At 43.3% G+C, this 24,859-nt stretch overlaps 1 protein-coding gene across 1 annotated transcript in view; it reads right to left on the bottom strand.

Annotated features, from left to right (window-relative positions):
* Nucleotides 1-3,179: 3,179 nt before the first annotated feature.
* rab3ab (RAB3A, member RAS oncogene family, b) overlaps nt 3,180-24,859 on the bottom strand; it is a 35,512-nt gene continuing 13,832 nt past the window's right edge. Inside the window, exons 2-5 of the mRNA XM_079858189.1 lie at nt 24,234-24,461; nt 4,665-4,783; nt 4,440-4,564; nt 3,180-3,418 (exon numbers count right to left, since the gene is read on the bottom strand). Of these exons, the coding sequence (XP_079714315.1) occupies nt 3,228-3,418; nt 4,440-4,564; nt 4,665-4,783; nt 24,234-24,461 (663 nt within the window). The 3' untranslated portion in view covers nt 3,180-3,227. The remainder of the gene's footprint in view (nt 3,419-4,439; nt 4,565-4,664; nt 4,784-24,233; nt 24,462-24,859) is intronic.

Here is a 24,859-nt window from a genome sequence, read left to right as displayed (position 1 = left end):
TTCTATGCATCAGTTGTTGATTTGGTTTTGAGATATGGGCAGATATCAAAATGCTCTAAGGCACAATGAGTGCTGCTCAAACAGAAGGCTGAATAATAGTAGGCTATGTCCTCCTCAGCATTAAACGTTAGAATGAGACAGTCTAGTAAGTGCTTATGGCTGTGTCACACATGTTCCCGCCCCCACAGTCACGGCACAAAAATACAACTAAAACTTAATTTTGGAAAAATACTTAAATATCTTCATATTAGCCTAATTGGCGTTCTATTAATGCAATGCAATTGACAATCAGATTGCAGACAATCAGTTAATGCAATTGCAATTGTGGTCTCAGTGGCTTACATTACTGGCTGTTTAGTGTTAAGTGATTACACTAAAACAAAGGATAACATGTATGCCTTAAACTCCGAAAACATTATTTTTGTCAAGTCATCTTCATTTATATAGCGCTTTTAACAATGTAGATTGTTCCAAAGCGGCTTTACAGAGATACAAGGATGTCTAACTAATCCGTCTTATTGTCTAACATTTCATAATGAATTCAGACAAGCTCACTGCAGACTTGTTTTCCGTCTGTTCTTTTTCGTGAATTGAAATGTGTGCAAAGGATTGTGGGTGAGATCAAATACACTTGATGCATCCTGCAAAACAAGCTGAGTAAGGGATGCAAAAGTAAGGCTGCTTTCAAGGATCCTTCAAACTGAGACGGCCTTCAGAGACGTGGCAACCAAGATATCTGGCCTTACTAGCACGCATCCTTTCGTTTGAGAAGCACCCTATGACAACAGCTGATTCAGCCTTCATCCGGGAGTGCTGCTATTTTTAGGTCATCATCTACAGTTGAATCTTTAGTTCCATCTAGTGATTGTTTTTCAATTAAACCACATTGGAAGTCATTTAATTTAGGCCGCATGTCAAACTCCACTCCCGGAGGGCCACTGTCCTGCAGTGTAGCTCCAAAACACCTGTCTGGAGGTTTCTGGTTCAGGTGTGTTTAATTAGGGTTGGTTCTAAACTCTGTCGGAGTGACACCCCTGATTTAGGCGATCCAAAGCCTAAAGCTGATTAGGCGCCTGACCCAAAACAGATGCAACATGGTCTCAAGTAAACAGCACAAACCTTTATTTTTTATAAGTTCAGTCATTTTCACAACATAGACAGTTGATTTGGTAAATTTCACCACTGGACACTTTAACACCAAACCCCTTATTGTAAGTACAGTACATTTACTACTGCATATTAGTGTTTTTTTCCTTGTACATTACACTCAAAAATTCAAAAAAAAAAAAAAAAAAAAAAAATATCACAATGGAAAGCATGAATAGAAATAATTCTAGATAATAATGTAGGAAATGGAGAACAAACTCGTAGTGATGATAAACTGATCTGAACGTGGAGCGACTACTTTATATGGTGAGCTGTGATGTTAATAAAGATTCACTTACATCTTCTCACTTCTGATTTCCAGGGTCATGAAAGGGTCTCACTAAGGTCCTCTATCTATTGTATTGTCTACTCATTAGTCCTGAAGGAGAGAGTCCCACCTACAAACAATTTGTCCAGGGCCCCATGGATTTTAGCAGTGCCTCTGCAGATATCTACATTAAACTTTTTTTTACAACATGATTTGAGGTTTTAAAGAATCAACAGCATTTGCCACAAAATACAGTCAAGTTTTTGAATTTCAGCAAACCAGCTCTACGGTAGACGTGACAGTCAGTCTATCTTCCTGCTTTGGTTTACAACAGTACGTTTCAACTAGGATTTAAACCACTTGATCACATTTCCATCACATCCTACAAAAAATGGTCTGTTTATGTTAACAGAATGACAAAATAATCTGCAACACATGAAAAGGTATTTTCTTCAATATTGCTCTGTAATAAAGTGACATTCATTCACAAGCAGGCATACACAACAGCAGGTAAAGAACACCCTTTATATCCTCTTTTTGTATTTTTTCTTCTTAATATCACCTAGATTTTTTTAAAGCCTAGAATTGATACAACACAGTTCACACATAAAACCAAAGACTCAAATGTATGTACAATAAGTGTTCACTAAAGGAAGACAGAATAGCAAAGGAAAGATGCAGGAATAATCAGGGAGGGTCTTACACATGTAAACGTTAATACTTGTCATGGACTTTTTTTCTTTTTTTGGAAACGGATTTTTCATTATAGTTGCAGGTGTGGTATTATACAGAGCCACATAAAATATTTCATAGGACACACCAGTCTAGAAAGTCTTTATGGGAAATTCCAGTCAAATCTCAGACATTTGCTAAATTTCGTGAGCGTATACGAGTGTTATTGATAGCAAGTAGGTTGAGCTTATGGCTCTGCTATAATGAAATTACAACATGGCTGCAAATCAGACTCTGTTTTTGACTAGAAATATACTTGACTAGACCTAATGAAGCATTTAGAATGGAATCACTATTTGCCTAGATGGCTTTATTTCCTTCCATGCAAATGTACATCAAGGAATGTTTGTGTATGATATCTGGCGTTCAGTCCCGGGACTGAAATTACATGAGGCAAGGCAGTAAACAAGATACAATGTCACAGATACAAATAAGCAAGGTTGGTGACTCGCACTGCAAAGAATTACCATGAAAACAGCATTAATTGACTTCTATAACTTTCTTTATATTTGACTGAATTGGTCATTTTCAAAAAACAAATAATAAATAAATAAAAAAACATTTTAGATATGTATCTCTAACATTATAATTTAAATACTGAACTGTATTCATTATGTACACTTCTGGAATAAATATACAGAAATCTCTTTTTTTATATTTGTTCATAAATAAGGTTATGTAAGAGTACAAGAAAAGAATATGAAGTGAAATGAAGGCATCGGAAACTTAAAAGATTACTGATTCTGTGTGCTACACCAAACTTGGTCCTAATAACACACCCCTAAAATTTTAACTTCTTTAATTCTTTAAAACATAACACAGGCTTAAATCAAGCCTAATCGAATTCTTAAATGGTGCTATGGCTTTCCTTTTAAAATGTAATGGATTGCAGGTTGAATAAAACCATGTCAAAGCTTTATGTGTTAAAGTGAGACATCAGAGAGGAGAGGGTGTGGCCAGAGGAGGCAGTAAGGGGAACTGAAGGTTTTGTTTCTTGATCTTTTTAAATACCTAAACTTGTTTTTTGTGTGTGTGTGTGTGTGTGTTGGTGCAAGGCAGTGCAGAAAGAGCCGTGGGGTTTTCAGCAGGCGCAGTCCTGGTGCGGGGCAGCGGGTTGCTCTGTGAGCTGCGGCCCCTGTTTGGCTCCCGTCACTGCAGGATCAGCAGCATCCAGGCTCTCTGACATCTTCTCGCAGATTATGTCTACCAGCCGCTCAAAGGTTTGTTTAACATTAATGTTGTCCTTGGCACTGGCCTCAAAATACTCAAAACCTGAGGATAAAAGAAGAAACCAAGTCAAGACTAAGGCCCTGTTCTAAAACCCAGTGAGCTGCCACTGACAAAAGCACCATTTCAATTTAAGCGCCATATTCGGCAGTTGTCAGGTGAGAGTTGATCATTTTTACCATAGTTTTTATTTTGCTACAGTTGCCTTTGACAAGTTTTACAACATTGAGATGAAGAGGCACAATAGTATCTTCGTAGAGCCGGTTTTGGAAACAAAAGCCATGTCTACTGCAATTCCATCAGGTGAAACTCCAGAAACTTCCAGAAATAATAAAAAATGGACTATAGTGTGTGCTTTTTAGAGTATTGCGTCCTTAGCTTAGCTACATGCTAACGACAAACTCTACTGAAATCAATTGTGATTTGTATGACGCACAGAGGTTTTTTTTAGTAAGTATGCTGCTTTAGAAAGTAGCTGCCTATGTAGGCAGTAAAGACAGCTTACTAGGTTTTGGAACCCAACCCAATATAGCTAATACAAATATCAAGCCATGAAAAAATGGATACCGTACTTTCCAGAAAATAAGTTGCACGTGACTAGTCACATCGGGTCAAAATTGCATTGATTAGAGAAAATAAAAAAACACCAATAATTCACATCGGTGTATAAAAGTCACATTTTTTTTTTACTTTCAAAAATAATGTAAAATACAGTGAATAAAACGAAATGTTACAAACATTATAAACACTATCAACATGTATTTGAGTTGTCCTCACTACACAATAAATACTTTAAACAGAACAAAAAAAGTATAAAACAAACAAATTATACTGCCAGTCATCATAAACAACATTTATTATAGACACCAAGTCTAAATCAATTTTACTAACGCGAAAGAAAAACTACCGGCATGTGGGAAATGCGTTATAAAAATAAACTTGATAAAAAGATGATTTAAAAGAAAAACGTATGTTCCAGAAAATATGATATATGTCAGCAAATACATTTCTCTCTGAAAGAATATTTGAAATGACACAGCTGTGCCAAACACTAAACATGACTTACCGAGATGCTCGGATAGCTGTCGGCCCCTGTCAGAGGCCACCACCCTCTCATCCTCCATGTCACACTTGTTGCCCACTAGAAGCACCTGAGCGTTATCCCATGAGTATGTCTTAATCTGTGTGGACCTGCGGGAGACCAGTTACACATAATTAAATCTTTGCTTGTTAAACACAATTTCCTCTGTTATATTTGAGGCAGAATGTTTCGCATGTTTAGTTAATTCACCAGTCTTGCACTGCGGCGAAAGACTCCTCGTTGGTTATGTCGTACATGAGGATGAAGCCCATGGCTCCGCGGTAGTAGGCAGTGGTGATGGTTCTGTAGCGTTCCTGTCCTGCTGTGTCCTGTAAAGGAATAGTCAGTAATTCACAAGTTGAAATAGGAACAAATGCAAAACATATTTTTTACATTTAAAATATAGAGAATATGCGTTTGTTGGCATCAGCCAAGCCCTTACGTTAAGAACACACACACATATATATATACATATATATATACACATGTATATATATATATATATTATATATATATATATATATATATATATATATATATTAGGGGTGTAAATCGGACAGTTCATCACGATACGATACGATATCGATTCTCTCAGCCAGCGATACGATATTTTCCGATACTTCAAAAAATTCCACGATACGATTCGATTCAGGGCTATATCGATCGATTAATCGATATTTAGATATTTTGTTCACACAACCAGTTACGTTTTTATTAACTCACAAATGCAATCAAAATATATAACATGAACGTTTAATTAAACTCTTTGAAAATTGCACACCCTCTCCCAATTGGGACATTTATAACAGAAGTGGTAATTTGCAAGTACTCGTTCTTGTTCATTTTCATAAATTATGTTTTTTATTATTATTGTGCATCCAAGTAATATCAATCAAACTGCAGCTGGGTTGTTTTGATTAATAATAATAATAACTTAAAAAATACAGGTAAATTACAAAATTAAAGTTAATTGAAAGTATGCTTTAATATGTTAAAAAAAATAATTTAGCAGATACATTCACATTTCATCTTTCTGAGTCAAACAAAACCAAGTAATTGCTATGATAAATAATAAAACACTCGGTTAATCATCGTAACGTTAATCTCCTAGGCTGACATGGACGCCTGACAAACTTTGTTGTTGTGATAACGTACACGCAGTACAGAGAGCTTTTCCCTCACCACTAAACGAGCTGCTTTAGTAAGGTCCGTGAAAATGTTTCAGGTTTTATTTTCCTTTTACGCCCTGAAGAAGATATCACAAGTTCATTGAAATGATCCATCCTCGATCACTTTTAGTCAGCTTTGACGAAACTCCTCTTAGCCAGCGCGTCTTTTCAAAGTGACATCTGACCCGAATACTGCGCGCTGAGTCGCTAAAACGGACTTATCGTGTTGTGTTCACCAACAAGGGTGCGAGTGCTTGTCTGTTTCTGCTGTAAAACATGAACTCGCGATGCCTTGACAGCGGACAATACCGACTTTTGTGAAAAAAAAAAAAACTTGTCTAGGGTTTAGTAGTCAGTCTTGTCAGGCGTCTTTTTCAGATGAGGTGATTAACGTTACACACCGGCAGGCGGTTGGTGAGTAAACGAAAATGTGCGCTTTGGCGGAAGGATGTTACGTGAGAATGTGGAGAGTGTCAAAATAAAGGTGTATATCGATATTTTAAATGTGGAATCGATGCATCGTATCGTTAGACGTTATATCGATGCATCGATCCATATCGATGTATCGTTACACCCCTAATATATATATACACTCACCTAAAGGATTATTAGGAACACCTGTTCAATTTCTCATTAATGCAATTATCTAATCAACCAATCACATGGCAGTTGCTTCAATGCATTTAGGGGTGTGGTCCTGGTCAAGACAATCTCCTGAACTCCAAACTGAATGTCAGAATGGGAAAGAAAGGTGATTTAAGCAATTTTGAGCGTGGCATGGTTGTTGGTGCCAGACGGGCCGGTCTGAGTATTTCACAATCTGCTCAGTTACTGGGATTTTCACGCACAACTATTTCTAGGGTTTACAAAGAATGGTGTGAAAAGGGAAAAACATCCAGTATGCGGCAGTCCTGTGGGCGAAAATGCCTTGTTGATGCTAGAGGCTAGATGCTAGAGGAGAATGGGCCGACTGATTCAAGCTGATAGAAGAGCAACTTTGACTGAAATAACCACTCGTTACAACCGAGGTATGCAGCAAAGCATTTGTGAAGCCACAACACGCAGAACCTTGAGGCGGATGGGCTACAACAGCAGAAGACCCCACCGGGTACCACTCATCTCCACTACAAATAGGAAAAAGAGGCTACAATTTGCACGAGCTCACCAAAATTGGACAGTTGAAGACTGGAAAAATGTTGCCTGGTCTGATGAGTCTCGATTTCTGTTGAGACATTCAGATGGTAGAGTCAGAATTTGGCGTAAACAGAATGAGAACATGGATCCATCATGCCTTGTTACCACTGTGCAGGCTGGTGGTGGTGGTGTAATGGTGTGGGGGATGTTTTCTTGGCACACTTTAGGCCCTTTAGTGCCAATTGGGCATTGTTTAAATGCCATGGCCTACCTGAGCATTGTTTCTGACCATGTCCATCCCTTTATGACCACCATGTACCCATCCTCTGATGGCTACTTCCAGCAGGATAATGCACCATGTCACAAAGCTCGAATCATTTCAAATTGGTTTCTTGAACATGACAATGAGTTCACTGTACTAAAATGGCCCCCACAGTCACCAGATCTCAACCCAATAGAGCATCTTTGGGATGTGGTGGAACGGGACCTTTGTGCCCTGGATGTGCATCCCACAAATCTCCATCAACTGCAAGATGCTATCCTATCAATATGGGCCAACATTTCTAAAGAATGCTTTTAGCACCTTGTTGAATCAATGCCACGTAGAATTAAGGCAGTTCTGAAGGCGAAAGGGGGTCAAACACAGTATTAGTATGGTGTTCCTAAGAATCCTTTAGGTGAGTGTATATACACACTACCGTTCAAAAGTTTGGGGTCAGTAAGAATTTTAATGTTTTTAAAAGAAGTATCTTCTGCTCACCAAGGCTGCATTTATTTGATTAAAAATACAAACAAAAACAGTAATATTGTGAAATATTATTCCAATTTAAAACAGCTGTTTTCTATGTGAATATACAGTAAAGTGTAATTTATTGTTCTTTTGAACTTTCTATTCATCAAATAATTTTGAAAAAAAATGTGTACACAACTGTTTTCAACATTGATAATAATAATGAATGTTTCTTGAGCATCAAATCATCATATTAGAATGATTTCTGAAGGATCATGTAACACTGAAGACTGGAGTAATGATGCTGAAAATTCAGCTTTGATCACAGGAATAAATTACAGTTTAAAATATATTAAAATAGAAAACAATCATTTTAAATTGTCATAATATTTCACAATATTACAGTTTTTTTAATTGTTTTTTTTTATCAAATAAATGCAGCCTTGGTGAGCAGAAGATACTTCTTTTAAAAACATTAAAAATCTTACTGACCCCAAACTTTTGAACGGTAGTGTATATATATATATACATACAACAGTTCTTTCTGATTGGCTGAGAGCCTTTTCCAGCCGTGCTATATTCACACACAAACGGTGAAACAGTTAGAGTGCTGTTTCTATCACTCTGGCGGTCGAGCAAATCCACCATATTTAAAAAAAAAAAATTACTACTGTAGTTGTTGTGTCACGAAATGTAGTTCTCTTACGAGAGGTCTCTCGTATTGCGTAAGGTTAGCTTACGCATCGGGAAAGTCTTCTTTCTTCGAGATCTGAAGCCAAAAAATTATCCTTAATTTTGTATACATTGTCAACGCAGTGCAGCAGCCGACAGACCTAGGCAGGCTGTATAAGCGTGCTCATTGGCTGCTCGGCGGCAACTGCTTAAGCCTATCGGTGAGCGCTCTAAACGCGGCAACCAATGAGGGCGCTTCGCGCCCTCCACACCCTTCTAACCGTCAGAATGGGTGTGGCCAGCGTGTATATATTCAGCGCTCATAGGCTAAAATTCTGATTTTCTTGTCTTCAGCGACGCTCTTCGCATCGCTGGATCTTGAGAGCCGCCTCCGTTGAAACCAGCGACCAGCAAGCTTAGGACAGCGCCTGAGGAAGCCGGCCGTCTTCGCCACCTTCAGCCATCCGTGCCTGCTACGCTATCCGGCGACATATCCTTTACATTATTACTGTTTCTGTGTGTATTCTAAAAGAGCACGAGGCGTTTTTGTAAAAACGCCTCGTTTTTGCGGCTCGTGCCGCGCCCCGCTCAGCAACGGAGACCGCCACCTCTCTGCGCTCTCCGCCTGGGCCGCGGGCACGCCGCCACCGCACTCTCCGAGTGCGAAGAGCTTTCAATGTCGACCCTGTGGGCTCGACTTGAAGCTTTCGACCAAGCTGTCGCTCCGCCTGTCCCTGCCGGGCCGCGCAATAAGAAGCGCCGCTCGCAGCGACCACCGGAGACTGTTGTGACTGAGGAGCTCGCCGGAACCTCTCCCTCGAGCTCTCTCTCGCCCTCTCCCTCCCGGCCGCTCAACCGCTGGCTCTCGCCCGCGCCGCCGCCGCGTCAGGAGATGAGGCGAATGTGATAGATACCCGTACTCTCCCTCTGTTCGAGCCGTGCAACTACGCCGCTCACAAGGGATGGCAGAAGCGGACGGTCTCGGAGCGAGTTTCCTCTCCCTCTGTTCGAGCCGCGCAAACTGAGCCGCTCACAAGGGATGGCAGGAGCGGACGGTCTCGGAGCGAGTTTCCTCTCCCTCTGTTCGAGCCGCGCAAACTGCGCCGCTCACAAGGGATGGCAGGAGCGGACGGTCTTGGAGCTCTCTTTACGTTACAAGAAAGCTACTCCGTCCTCGCGCGTCACTCACCGGTGAAAGGGGAACAGAGTGTTTTCGTCCCGCCGTGGCCGGACTATAACCTCCATTTCTCAGTCCCCTCTTAAGTTCAGGCGACTGGAATTGTTACTATTGCAGTATACGAGCCTGTTATAAATATGACGCTATGTTATAAAGATGACGCTAACCGAAAGCTAATGTGTTCTCCCCTGTGGCTCAGTGGCGGAATCTTAGACTGTCATGCTAGAGACCCGGGTTCGATCCCGACTCTCGCGGCAGATAAAATTTATGCTGTTCGCTTCTCCGAGCTCGCGGCCAGTTTTTCTTACATACAGAAAGCAAGCCCGCTCTCTCCCTCGTTGGGCCGCGCAGATTGCGCCGTTCAAGGGATGACAAAGCGGGCGGTCACGAGCAACGTTCAGCGTGCGCGCCTCACTCACCGGCGAAAAGAGAAGAGAGTGTGTTAGTCTCGCTACGGCTGGACAACCGCCAATCCTCACACATTTCTCAGTCCCCTCTTAAGTTCAGGCGACTGGAAATATTACTATTGCAGTAAACGAGCCTGTTTTAAACACACGCACGCCTGCAAACAAACGCCGACGCAACACATGAGGTCGCTTTTTATATGCTCGCGCTAACTGAAAGCTAATGTGTTTTCCCCTGTGGCTCAGTGGCAGAATCATACGCTTTCATGCGGAAGATCCGCGTTCGATCCCAGCTCTCGGGGCAGATCAAAATTTATGCTGCTTGCTTCTCCGAGCTCGCGGCCAGTCTTTCTTACTTACAGAAAGCGAACCCGCCTCTCGCACCACACCTTCTCAGGGTGCTCGAGTATTTTTGAGCGTCTAAACCATAGACTGTAAAAAAATATGGACGTAGTGTCCGTGACGTCACCCGTAGGTTTCTGAAGAGCATTTTTGAAGCCTAAAGTGGGCGGAGCCGGCCGTCGCCATCTTGGCCTTGCGTCACTCCCGGATAACAGAAAATAGACAAACAGGCGGGGCGTGAGTGGAGCTGAAGCCTGGCTATCTGAAATCACCTAGCTCGACGTGATCGAGTTAGCTGATGATGTAAAAAGCCAATTAAACGTTCCTATTTTTGCCCTTCGAAATATTATACTAGTTAAAAGACATGGCTACAAGTGAGACTGTGTATTACTTCGAGAGTGTTTGTGTGTGACAGTGATTTATGTGCATAAGTTACATGTCCGTCACTCTTTCATGGTCCGTCAGCGCGGCATCGCTCAAGTTCGTAGAGAGCTTATTCAGTCCATTTTAAATTCTGATGTTGGCCGTCTCTCAAATGGGTTATGGTTTAACCGTTAAACCATAGATATATTGCCTTTGAAGTGCAAGTAAATGCGCTAGAAAATCCGCGCTCATTCACGGACGGAGAAAGCGCCGACGCCTGCATGATTTTATCTGACGGTAACTTAACATAAGCATATTATAATCCATCTGTTCCATGGGAGCAGAACGAACGAGCATTTATTGACGTTTTAAATTTGAAAACCCCAAAAAGCAACGAAATTGTCAGACATCCATTAGTGCATGTTCACAGAGGAAAACAACTGAAATACAGCGCTGGTTGTTCTCTCGAACAATAACGACGGAATCCAAAGACGTGGGCTTTGTAACGTTACCCAAGTATTAAATCGTATGAAATAATAATCCCGAAAAAAAGCACAAACACTGCAGAGGTGGCAAGTTCAGCAGCTAACATTGCTGAGGTGAAGTGACGGCTAGTAACAGCAGACAAACAGCTAGCACTGACAGCGGCAATCCATCTGTCACTCAAGTGGCTTGGCCACACCCTTAAATTTAAATATTAATCAACTAAACGGACGAGTTATAAAATAATTCACCCCCCTCACAGTTGTTATGAAGGGCAAAATTAGCTGTATAGACCAAATCCACATACAGACACCAGGCTTTAAACACGTTTTTTTCTGCTGTAAAATTTGCCATTTTAACATGGGGGAGATACAGATTTGACTCACTTCTGACAACAGCCTCAAGCGGCCAGTCAACGAATTGCAGTTTAACTCACTTCCGTGTTGGTTTCAAGAGAGAGACGGGGAGGTTGCCGCTTGGTCTAAACACGAGAGAAGAAAAGACGGTTAAATCCCGCAGCCCTGCGGCTGGACCACCGTCGAAGCTTAACGCTCTGTCAGTCCCCGTTGCCACGGCTACTGCAGCTGTTTACCTCGCAGTCAACGAGCCGGTATATCTACCCGCTCGCCTGCGCGCATCCGCCGTTCTCACGGCAACCCAGAGAAATTTCAAAAGAGCATAATGTCTGGTTGCACGGCTGACACCGTATGTGCTTCTAGTACAGTGAATGTGCCCACGTTTCTGTGCTCACCCCTGTACACAAGCACTATACATCCCGTGTCTCTCACAGAGCCCACTCTCATGAAAGCAGGCAAAAGCCGCTTTAGTGTTAAAAGTAGGTCACGTGTCCACTTCTCCGTGCCCACACCTACTCACTGCCCGCTCTGTCACACGGCCTCGCACGACCGGTCATGTTTTAAATGTAAGTCCTGTGCCCGCCCTCGAGCGCTCACACATACTAACTAACATTTTCGCCCCGACGGCGACATCGAGCGTCGCGCCTCACACTATATGTTCCCCGTCCAAAGCCACCGGGACACTGTGTGTAAAACGGCCAGCTATCGCTAACGTGCGATCCGCCGTATCTAAGCACCAAGAGCGCGCGCGCGCCGCGCCCGCCCCTGAATGTAAGTCCTGTGCCCGCCCTCGAGGGCTCACACATACTAACGAACATTTTCGCCCCCGACGCCGCCATCGCGCGTCGCGCCTCACACTTTATGTTCCCCGTCTAAAGCCACCGGGACACTGTGTGTAAAACGGCCAGCTATCGCTGCGTGCGATCTGCCGTATCTAAGCACCAAGAGCGCGCGCGCCGCGCCCGCCCCTCCGTTTCGAGCTCTCGAGCCCGCGATGCGCGGCGATCGGAGCCCGGAGGCCATTCTGCCCCTGGTTGCACACGCAAAAGCGTGGGAAGCTATTCCAGGCGCATCAGAACGGGTGCTAAGCACAGTAAAACAGGGCTATACTCTGCAGTTCGCTCGCTGCCCTCCGCGCTTTCTCGCGCGTATCGAGACCAGAGTGAATGGGGAAGTAGCACATCTACTTCGAGCAGAAATAGTTACACTTCTGTGCAAAAGGGCTATAGAACCGGTTTCCCCTTCCATGAGCGAGTCGGGCTTTTACAGCCGTTATTTCCTCGTTCCCAAGAAGGACGGAGCTCTCAGACCAATTTTGGATCTGAGACGTTTGAACAGGGCTCTTATGAGAAGACCGTTCAAAATGCTCACAACCAGACAAATTCTCGCGCAAATTCGCCCGAGGGACTGGTTTATATCTCTCGATCTAAAAGACGCGTGCTTTTCAGATCCAGATAATACCCCGTCACAGGCCATTCTTGAGATTCGCCTTCGACGGTCAGGTATATCAGTACACGGCCCGCCTGTCGACACAGCGCGCGCGCTGCATTCGACGCCTGGCCGCGTCCCTCCGGCCGGGCAGCACCGTACCTCTCAAAACATTTCAGAGGTTACTGGGTTGTATGGCCTCAGCCGCAGCAGTGCTTCGGCTGGGTCTTTTACGAATGCGCCCGCTACAACGCTGGCTGAATGCCCGAGTGCCTCACAGAGCATGGGCTTCCGGCGGTATTCGCATCAGAGTGACTCAGAGCTGCGTTTCAGCTCTGAAGCCCTGGTTAGCGGCCGACTGGTACCAGCGGGGAGTGACAATGGGAGCTATCTCACACCGCAAAGTTATCTCGACGGACGCTTCCACCTCAGGCTGGGGCGCTCTGTTCGAGGGCAAACCGGCTTTTGGCCTATGGTCAGACCGGGAAAAATGCCTCCACATAAACTGTTTGGAGATGATAGCGGTCGAGAACGCGTTCAGGCGCTTCCTCCCATTCATACGGGATCACCATGTGCTAGTCCGCTCGGACAACACGTCCGTGGTATCCTATGTGAACCGACAGGGCGGTGTCAGATCCAGGAATCTGTGCAGGCTGACAGAACGCCTTTTCGTGTGGGCTTACCGCTCGCTGCGCTCGCTGAGAGCCGCGCACGTGCCGGGCCACCTGAATGTCGGTCCAGACAGACTGTCCAGGGACAACATTCCCCCGGGAGAATGGTCTCTGCACCCCCAGACAGTTCAGTTTCTCTGACCTCTTTGCGTCGAAAGACAATGCTCAATGCCCGAAGTTTTATTCGAAGAGCGAGGACGCGCTGTCCCAGACATGGCCCAGCCTCCCGCTGTATGCTTTTCCTCCGATCTCCCTGTTGCCACAGGTCATTTCGAGGATCAGAGAAACGCACCACTCAGTGCTGCTTATAGCCCCGCGATGGGAAAACCAAACTTGGTACCCAGAGCTAGTGAGGCTGTCGCACTCACCCCCATGGCCGATCCCGGTGAGAAAGGATCTCCTCTCCCAAGCCGGTGGATCGATCTGGCATCCCCATCCAGAGCGCTGTCGCTGCATGCATGGGTACCTGTTGACCTGTCAGAAGGGGTCGTGAACACGATCACACAGTCGAGAGCCCCCTCCACGAGACGGCTCTACGCGTCTAAATGGTCGGTGTTTTCTAAATGGTGCGCTACTAAAAACTTGGATCCGCGCGCATGCGGGGTCCCGCGGGTGCTCTCCTTCTTACAAGAGCTGTTGGAAAAGGGCAGATCCCCTTCCACGCTCAAAGTATATGTGGCCGCTATTGCAGAGTTCGCTGAGACGACGCGCGGCCGGGCAATGGGAAGGAATGAGCTCATTATCCGCTTCCTCAGAGGAGCTAGACGGATGAATCCCCCGCGGCCCCCCTCGGTTCCCTCGTGGGATCTGTCCTTGGTCCTAGCGGCCCTAGAGGCTTTTCCCTTTGAACCGCTTGAATCCGCGGATCTAAAGTATCTGTCGCTTAAAACCGTTTTTCTGATAGCTCTGTCTTCAGTCAAACGAGTGGGTGATTTGCACGCGCTATCTGTTAGCCCTGCATGTCTTGAGTTCGGGCCGAATGACTCGAAAGTCATTCTCAGACCGAGACACGGTTACATCCCCAAAGCTATTGGAACCCCGTTTAGGGCACAAGTTATGTCCCTCTCGGCTCTGCCAGCATCCGATAGTGGGGACAGTGATAACCTCCTATGCCCTGTCCGGGCGCTGAGAGTTTACATCACGCGCTCCGCCGCTTTCAGGCGTTCAGAGCAGCTCTTTGTTTCCTTCGCCGGACGCACCAAGGGTCTTGCCGCCTCGAAGCAGAGCTTGTCCAGGTGGATAGTGGACGCGATAGCAGCAGCTCTTGCCTCCAGACACCTGCAGTGCCCTCTGGGCATCAGAGCCCACTCCACTAGAGGCATGGCCTCGTCATGGGCCTGGTCCAGCGGAATTTCTAATCACGGTATTTGTATGGCGGCGGGCTGGGCCTCCCCGTCAACATTCGTGAGGTTTTATAACCTGGAAGTTCCTGCCCTACAGGCAAAAATACTGTCAGCATAAGTGACATGTATGCTCTGCCCATTTCTCGTGTGCAGACTACGTTCATATGCTGGCGCTATTCTGGTACTATACTCAGGGTGAAGTGTTTGACTCAGACCGGCTGATCCGCTCTGTTTCCTATTTCCCGTTACGCGCTGTTGTCGGTGCTGGCCCGCGCTGCTGGCCGCCCGTATTATTCTCTGTCGCGCGGGAATTTTTCCCTTCATGTGAGACCGACTATGTCGTTTTTCTCCTACCCTTATGAGTGCTTATGTACTGTATGGGCTCGCTCTGCCGGCCCTACTGTTTGTACTGTTATATGTTTATAGACCGGCCGCGCCGCTCTATTTCATATGCTGCATGAAGTGCCTGTACTGCGCTGGCCCGTCTCTCCGACCGGCCACATTTCCCAGCAGAGTGTTTTCCCCGGTTTCCCTGGGATTCATGGGCTGGATGCTCGGCGCACACGGCGTTGACAAAGGGTTCCCGATGCGTAAGCTAACCTTACGCAATACGAGAGACCTCTCGTAAGAGAACGTACTCGGTTACTAATGTAACCTCGGTTCTCTCTAGAAGAGGGAACGAGTATTGCGTAACCTGCCGTGTCGCGCCACGAGCTTTTGCGCTTCAGACTGCGAAAACCAGAATTTTAGCCTATGAGCGCTGAATATATACACGCTGGCCACACCCATTCTGACGGTTAGAAGGGTGTGGAGGGCGCGAAGCGCCCTCATTGGTTGCCGCGTTCAGAGCGCTCACCGATAGGCTTAAGCAGTTGCCGCCGAGCAGCCAATGAGCACGCTTATACAGCCTGCCTAGGTCTGTCGGCTGCTGCACTGCGTTGACAATGTATACAAAATTAAGGATAATTTTTTGGCTTCAGATCTCGAAGAAAGAAGACTTTCCCGATGCGTAAGCTAACCTTACGCAATACTCGTTCCCTCTTCTAGAGAGAACCGAGGTTACATTAGTAACCGAGTACGTTTTAAGAGTTTCTTTAGGCGAGAATTTAGTTATTTATACCTCAAATATGTGACTAATATATAATCATAGTGCCTATTTTACAATCTGTTGAGACGCTTTCGCAGATGCGAGGTCCAGGCCGTCAGCGGCCGTTCAGCGCTCATGTACCCGCAGAGAACAGCATCATCTCGGCCAGTCTTTCGGGAATTTGCCGCTGGCTCTTATGTATAGGGCTATCGTGATAACCGCAATATTGTAGTACCGCACTACTGACTGTTTTCTTTTATCATAAGGCTATACCCTTATTGTTTTGAACTTCGTGCATGTGTATTGAATGTTAAATAAGTTAATAATGATAAGAAGACTGTTTATCATGGTGATTTGTACAGAGGCTTCGTGGATTTGCACTTAAGCCTAAACAGACAGTGAATATGAGAGAACGACTGAGCGTGAAGACTGAAATTTCATCTTTGAATATAATTTCATTGTTTAATATTATGTATCTGTATTATTATTCTTTATTAGTATTCATAATCAGTTGTATTATCTTATTAAGTTTAAAATGCACGAGTTAGACTATAGATTGCATTGACACATAGACACAAGGAGGGTAGCTGGGAGGATTATGTATTCTGCTTAAAGGTATGTGTAAAATGCAATGTTCACTTAGCAGAGAGTTCCAATGATGATGATACTTCAAATGTGTGCAGTTGGTATTGTAAGACTTGAGAAATTAGAAAATGCCAGACAGTCTGGTTAAGGAGCGACCAGACCCTGAGAAGACAGGATCTTGCTGGAAATTACCATTTGAACTCACCAGAAACACGTAACAGGGTGACTGGAATAGTCTGCGAAGAGCGGGTCAGATGGGAATTTAGCCTGTGAGCATCTGAAATGTTATTAGGCTAAAAGGGATTGGTACATCTGAATTGTTGATGGGAGATTAAAATTGTCAATAAAATGGACTTTTATCATTTGATCTGTCTTTGTTTGATTAAGTAAGAGATGTTTTTGCTATTTAGCACTAATAAATCTGTAATTTTGGTATGGACTTTTTGGGTTGAAGCTGGAATTGATGAAGAGTTCCGAGCATCTGAGAAAACCGAAGAAAGCCAATATAAACATTGCATCGAGTGTGAGGTTGGTATTTAGCGGAGAGTAGAGACACATTTGGTGAGTATGTCTAAAGTTAATGGTTTGTCTGGCATCTAAGGCGGTGGATTGAGTCCTTTGGATGATAAGAAGGGAGGTCTGTGATTGGTTATTTCGGAGGAGGGTGAGGGTCAGCTATTTGAATTTTGGACCCAGGAATGTGTTTGGCAGTTATAATGAATTGATCACATGCTGAAATCCAAATAAGAAGTCTTAAAGGTTGTATCTGCGATTTAAGGCCCAAAAAAGGCCCAAACATAAATGATCACATTCATCTAATCTTTCCTAACAATCCGCTAGCTGCCCGCCCCATAAGCAGGCCGTCAAAAAACGCGTCTCTGTAGGCAGCCTAGGCTCTGAGGCACACAAAAACAATTGGTTTCACCAACCACTCAAAACCAAAATAAATAGTGTTTCAACCAATCACCGACAGGGGGTGGGTGTTGTGAGGTTTTGCGCTCGTGCACGGCTGCACGCGAAATCGGAGCTGAAGAAGAAGCCAGAGTCTAACAACGAACAAGAGAAATTGAACATGGCTGAGTCAGTCCCCAAGAGGAGGAGGAGGATTATGGCGAGGGAATACCATCGTGTTTATTCCAAGACACAAATAGTTATCGGGAAGGCTTTTGAAAGGTGGAGAGAACTTAAAGAACTGAAAATGTTTAAATCGGACGCCGAGGTTGCACTGTTTCTTCTGGACAGGTGAGTAGCTGCTAGTGCTGACTTGTTTCGATGTGAACTGTGTGTGAAAATATCCTTCTTGAAAAAATATGAGCGAAGCTCGACTAAACTTGGGTAGCTCTAGCTAACGTAGGCGACATTATGCTGAACAGAGTGAATATCAGATGTTTGTCGCTTTAAGAAATGCGCATGCATGATCATTTTTTTCATGATGCACAAAACGGGAGGGAGGAGCTAACTTGGTTTGTTTGGGATCTCGCTTCAAACACAAACAGAGGTGACGTCACCCACAATCGCTGATACAACCTTTAAGAGAAGCATCAGTGTGGGGGAGTGTGAACGACCTTTATTAATGCAATGCACGGTTGCTTCGTTGTCTCAATGAACTATGATGCTATTGGTGGACCATATTTTCCCCACAGGAAAGCTGTTATGACAAGAGGATAAAGCTCGAACAGCGCTGAAGACGCTGAGGACTGCAGTGAGTCTAGAAGCTGGGGGCCATGTTGACACGAACCAGCTGCATTAGTAAAATCCCCCAAATCCTATGCAGGGGGTAAAAAATTGAATATCGACAAGAAGAGACACCAAGTTATCATAGAAAAAGTAAAGACTGTTCCACTGTTTAAGGAAGATTATCCATAAACTAAGCTCGTTGCAGCACGAACTAGTAAGGTGAATAATGTAAGGAATTGCATAGTTGTTAGAGAGAATCCAGCAAATAGCTTCTGACAACATGTCGAAAATCTTCGGGCTGCTTTTGCAGCCAAAAGTTAAGCAGAAGGCAAAGTATAATTTTCCATGCCAGCATATATGCTGAATAAATGCCATGAATCTGGTTGGATGGGCATGACTTTAATTGCAGAAGTGATGTCAACTTTGGTGAGCCACGAACAGCGTTTTTCATCAAGGTCATTGCTTGATCAATGTTGTGGTAATGAAGAGAATATTCTTCGAGAGGGATAAGGCTGTTTATGCTCAGAAGCTGGGAATTGTACTGGGCTGAGAGATCGATTATCAAGCATTTTTTACCTGAAAATGTTCTAATAGCCACTCCAAAGGGGCTGATACGGAAACACTTGAATGGGGAAATGTTGAAACAGCCGATCATGAAGCCTGATTAAACATTTTTTTAATTAGATTATAGACTGTGTCAGGCTCAGAGAGAGCTGACTGAATATTATCACAAATAATACTTTGGGAGGGAGGCTTTCAATGCCAGGTTTTAAATCTAGATCTGCCAGATCTCTTTAAAGGGTATCTTGAGCGGGCATGAACACAGCCACAATACTTGCAAATGTTCATGAAACGGCAAAGCTGTCTTGCACATCTCCCATTGTTTAAGTTATTGCAGACCTGACTGCTGGAAGCGAATTAAGTGTTTTCTCCTTCTAGTATCCATAGCTGAGGAGTCAAAGTTGATGGTTGCTGGCCACGGGACAGCTAGTTGATTTAACCTGGGATGAATCTGGGCATGGGGGAATTGAAAGGTTAATCAGAGGGCAAGCTGTGGTGGAGTGGGCAACAAATCTACAGACCGCACAGATGTTCCTGGAGCCCAAGAACACCATATTGTGGAGATCTGCGTCTAGTGCACCCCAGTAGGGCACTGATTCCACTGGGCAACACGGACAGTGCATTTTACTGAGAACAGCTTATGATATGCGTAAAAGTGAGTTCCTCCGTAAGATAGCGCCAGCTCTGCAATTATCGCAAGATAATCATTCAGATTTCACTGTAGTGACTAAAAGCGATGGGGGATTCGGAGAATGAAAGGCGATCAGTGGGACAGAGATCTAGCTTGGGAGAGAGTGTTGGGAGGGAGAAAGGCCGGAGACTGGAGAGGAACAAGGAGGGTACAAAAGGAGAGAAGCTGGGAAGGAAAATAAGACATCTGGGCCTGCGCCGCTAGTGGAGGCAGCCTGACGCTAGGGTCAGATGGTGGGGCTGCAGGCCATGGACAGGGAGAGGGTTAGAGACAGCGTAAGGAAAAGACTGTGACGGCTGGGCTTGCGCCGCTAACAGAGGCATACTCACGCTAAGTGGAAGGAATGCATCAAGGAAGGCTGGTATTACGAAATGAGTTGCAGCGCTGGGGAAAGCCGCAGTGTGTAGCTGGGCGGAGGGAAGAGGAGAGTGGGGCCTGGCAGTGGTGGAATCTGGGGCACGGCCGAGACTTGCTGAAGGCCTACTGCCACAGCCCGACACGCGAAGAAGGCCCGGTCTTAAGGCTACAGTACTTTATAAAACGTTTTGAAGCATGAAAGTTTTACTGGTATGGACTTTCCATGGAGGGACAGAAATCTCTCAGTTTTAATAAAAAATATCTTCATTTGTGTTTTGAAGATGAAAGTATCCAGAATGACATGAGGGTGTGTAATTGATTTTTGGATGACCTATCCCTTTACAACAGTGAAATATAACTCAATTAGTGTGTCTTGTATGTAGAGAGATATTAGTGAAATGCTTATTTTAATTTGGTGGACAATAAAATGATTGAAAAATCAAATGGATTTACATTGAAAAAGGGCCTGAAGCCATATCTAGCGACTAGAATGTCATTGAAACTTGAGTAAGATAACCACCAAGCAACCAGAAATCTGGTTATTTATATTCTCTTGCCAGATATGTGAAATAAAATTATTGAAAAAGTTTAATTTTCTACCACATTTTTGAAAAGCTGTAGTTGTTGTTATTCCCGAGACAAGCTTTTGTTTGGCCTCCTGCATAAGTCAGGCCTCTAGTGACTGAACTGAGTGAGTTTATAATTAACAGGCTCATTTCTCTGGTGCAGTGATGCAAGGATCAGCTCCTTAGGCTAAATGGTGGATGCTTTTTGTTATACTTGATCTCATATTTCTTGATAGGAGGAGTTACATGTAAAAACCAAAATCATGGCTAAATCCTGTATTTCTGGTTTATGTGGAAAAAAAAGTACAGGCTCATTGAAGGAATATGCAGAGATTAAGTACAACTTCGACAACATGCTGTTGATTACCACAAATAATTTCAGTTTGTCCATAATTTTTTTTTTTTTTTTTTTTTAATATATATATATATATATATATATATATATATATACACACACACACACACAGTGGGGAGAACAAGTATTTGATACACTGCCGATTTTGCAGGTTTTCCCACTTACAAAGCATGTAGAAGTCTATCATTTTTATCATATGTACTCTTCAACTGTGAGTGACGGAATCTAAAACAAAAATCCAGAAAATCACATTGTATGATTTTTAAGTAATTAATTTGCATTTTATTGCATGACATAAGTATTTGATACATCAGAAAAGCAAATCTTAATTTTTGGTACAGAAACCTTTGTTTGCAATTACAGAGATCACACATTTCCTGTAGTTCTTGACCAGGTTTGCACACACTGCAGCAGGGATTTTGGCCCACTCCTCCATACCTTCTCCAGATCCTTCAGGTTTCGGGGTTGTCGCTGGGCAATACGGACTTTCAGCTCCCTCCAAATATTTTCTATTGGGTTCAGGTCTGGAGACTGGCTAGGCCACTCCAAGACCTTGAGATGCTTTTTACGGAGCCACTCCTTAGTTGTCCTGGCTGTGTGTTTCGGGTCGTTGTCATGCTGGAAGACCCAGCCACGACCCATCTTCAATGCTCTTACTGAGGGAAGGAGGTTGTTGGCTAAGATCTCGCAATACATGGCCCCATCCATCCTCCCCTCAATACGGTGCAGTCGTCCTGTCCCCTTTGCAGAAAAGCATCCCCAAAGAATGATGTTTCCACCTCCATGCTTCACGGTTGGGATGGTGTTCTTGGGGTTGTATTCATCCTCCTTCTTCCTCCAAACACGGCGAGTGGAGTTTAGACCAAAAAGCTCTATTTTTGTCTCATCAGACCACATGACCTTCTCCCATTCCTCCTTTGGATCATCCAGATGGTCATTGACAAACTTCAGACGGGCCTGGACATGCGCTGGCTTGAGCAGGGGCACCTTGTGTGCGCTGCAGGATTTTAATCCATGACGGCGTAGTGTGTTACTAATGTTTTTCTTACTGTGGTCCCAGCTCTCTTCAGGTCATTGACCAGGTCCTGCCGTGTAGTTCTGGGCTGATCCCTCACCTTCCTCATGGTCATTGATGTCCCACGAGGTGAGATCTTGCATGGTGCCCCAGACCGAGGGAGATTGACTGTCATTTTGAACTTCTTCCATTTTCTAATAATTGTGCCAACAGTTGTTGCCTTCTCACCAAGCTGCTTGCCTATTGTCCTGTAGCCCATCCCAGCCTTATGCAGGTCTACAATTTGATCCCTGATGTCCTTACACATCTCTCTGGTCTTGGCCATTGTGGAGAGGTTGGAGTCTGTTTGATTGAGTGTGTGGACAGGTGTCTTTTATACAGGTAACAAGTTCAAACAGGTGCAGCTAATATAGTAAATGAGTGGAGAACAGGATGACTTCTTAAAGAAAAACTAACAGGTCTGTGAGAGCCGGAATTCTTACTGCTTGGTAGGAGATCAAATACTTATGTCATGCAATAAAATGCAAATTAATTATTTAAAAATCATAAAATGTGATTTTCTGGATTTTTGTTTTAGATTCCGTCTCTCACAGTTGAAGTGTACCTATGATAAAAATTACAGACCTCTACATGCTTTGTAAGTAGGAAAACCTGCAAAATCGGCAGTGTATCAAATACTTGTTCTCCCCACTGTGTGTATATATATATATATATATATATATATATATATATATATACATTCAATTACATGTATTTTCCAAGTATAAATTATTTAAAAATAAAAGAAATGAATGTCCTGAGTATCCAGATTTCCTTTAGATGTAACTTTCAGTATTTCTATTTTGATGCATTTCTTCATTTTTGACATAAATAGGGCTTTTGTGTGTAGGATATGTTTTGTCCATATATAATATACTCATACACTACTTACGAGTTTTTTTGAAACGTAATCTAATTACAGGTACTTAATTTCTGGAATCTGATTACGTTGTGTTTTGAAGATGAACTAAAGTCTTATGGGTTTGGCACAACATGACGGTGGGTAAATGATAAACTCCAGTTAATTCAACTATCAAAGACTTTCTAAGAGAAACATTAAGATGATAGAATGATGAGGACATCAGCCTAGTGTATCATATCAATAGACTAAATCCTCACCGACAATGTAACCTCTCATTCCTATAGAGACTTCACGAGGTCAAAATGGAGTCTACTGAGCAGCACTAATGGACCTATTAATATACCAAAATATCTGTGAGACCGAAAGCCTATTTTTGGCTCTTGACTCTGATACCACAGTAATACATCAGCATCTTTTCAACAATATGCTGCAATCCAGCAAGTGTTTCTGTTTTCTACACTGACCCTGAACCATTTTCAAAGAGTACAGTACAGAGCATCAGGGCAAACAAGCACTGTTATGTGCCAATTAAATTCTGCATCCATCCATGCTAAGTAAAAAAACAATTAGTATGCAGACTACAAAAGAGCACACAGCATGGTGTATATGCGCTTGAATAGACTTTCCATTTCTAGTGTGATGAATGAACTGGAACCATTAACAACTGCAATACCTAACATGTCTTGGGACATAACTTGATCAGACATTCTTACACAAAACAGGATTTAAATAAAAAATAAAATAAAAAAACTATATTTCCAAGGTGACAACTGGGCGCCACTCTATGAATCATGCTTCAGGTCATGTGACAACAATGTAGCATAGTACTGTCTGAAATGTTTATCGTTGCATAATATTTTGAATAAATGAAGAAGCTGGTTGAGCATATACAGTACATTTTGTACAGTATTCAATAAACAGCAAGCAAGTATTCAATTCTGAATATAGCCAAATTTCCAGGTATTTTTAGACCATATACTGTATGCCACATAACACTATATTTTATCCATGGTAAGATGGCGAGAGCAAGCTCTTTCTCTAGCGTGTGTGAATCTGGTCAGGTCTTTGCTGCGGTCTGTGAGGTGGGGGAGGGTCGTCTTCACCAGAGGGAAATATGAGGCATTGGGGGAGGGGTCCTGATACATCACAAGCGATTCTGATTGGTTACTCATCTAGCGCATCAGCAAACCTCCCCAACCATACTAGCTACTGACCATCTCTCTCTCTCTCTCTCTCTCTCTCTCTCTCTCTCTCTCTGTAGAACACAACATTTATTTAAACCACAATGGCTTAATTGATTCCATTGGTTGATTTTACATATTTAGGTTTATGGCATTACTATCACAATTGTATTTAATTTTTTGAAACGTTAAATGCCTGTTTTTTTGTTTTGTTTTGTTTTACACTTGCATATTAAACCACAGCTATGTTCCAGATATTTAAATAAAATGTATGAGTATGAAATAAAACAATCAATATCAATAAACAGTGACTTTAACCCCAGTATAATAATGGATCACCACCTATGGACTTTCCAGTAAGAAAATAGCTAGAATGCAAAAATCTGCTTATTCGTTTTTGACAAAAAAACAAAACAAAACATCAATCTCTTTTCTACCACAACAAGCCCTTAAACTGGCACAGATGTGTTCCATTTATCTACATCAGGACCTAATCAAAGCTCTCAGTGCTGATGGGAAACAATATCTCACCCAGATCTGCAGCTTTATCCTCTTGTCATTCCTGTAGATGGTCTTCACCTTGAAGTCGATGCCCACCGTGCTTACAAATGCTGGGGTGAAGGAGTCATCAGCATAACGAAACAGAAAGCTTGTCTTCCCAACGCTGCTGTTCCCGATGATCAGGATTTTGAACATGTAATCAAAGTTCTGGTCGGAAGACTCCTTTTGTCCATAACGATTATCTGTAGCTGAAGCCATCTATAGGATGTAGAAAAGAAAAAGAGGATATTTATTTATACATTTGCGTAACAGCATTCAGGCTATAGCGGCATCATCAGTGTATAACCATTATGTTAAGTTCCAAAACACAACAAACATTATGTTTTCAAATATTGAACACTGAGAGAATAATGCAAACAGTTAGCATGTACTCCTTGGGCATTGTAACATTGTAAATCACCAACGTTATGCTGCCTTCTATGATTCCTTCTTCTGGATTCTATTTAATCATAAAGCAGCAAAGCTTGTATCCAGCAGACAAAACGTTGGGGCCAAATTTTTTTGCCACACCTGTCAATGGCCAGTGACTTGAGAAAATGTCCTGCCCATGAAAACTTATTTGCTTTATTTAAAAAAAAACCCAAAGCAGTTACTAT

Source organism: Squalius cephalus, assembly GCF_949319135.1.
Source record: "Squalius cephalus genome assembly, chromosome: 22".
NCBI lineage: Eukaryota > Metazoa > Chordata > Actinopteri > Cypriniformes > Leuciscidae > Squalius > Squalius cephalus.
This window is presented reverse-complemented; position numbering and strand designations above follow the sequence as displayed.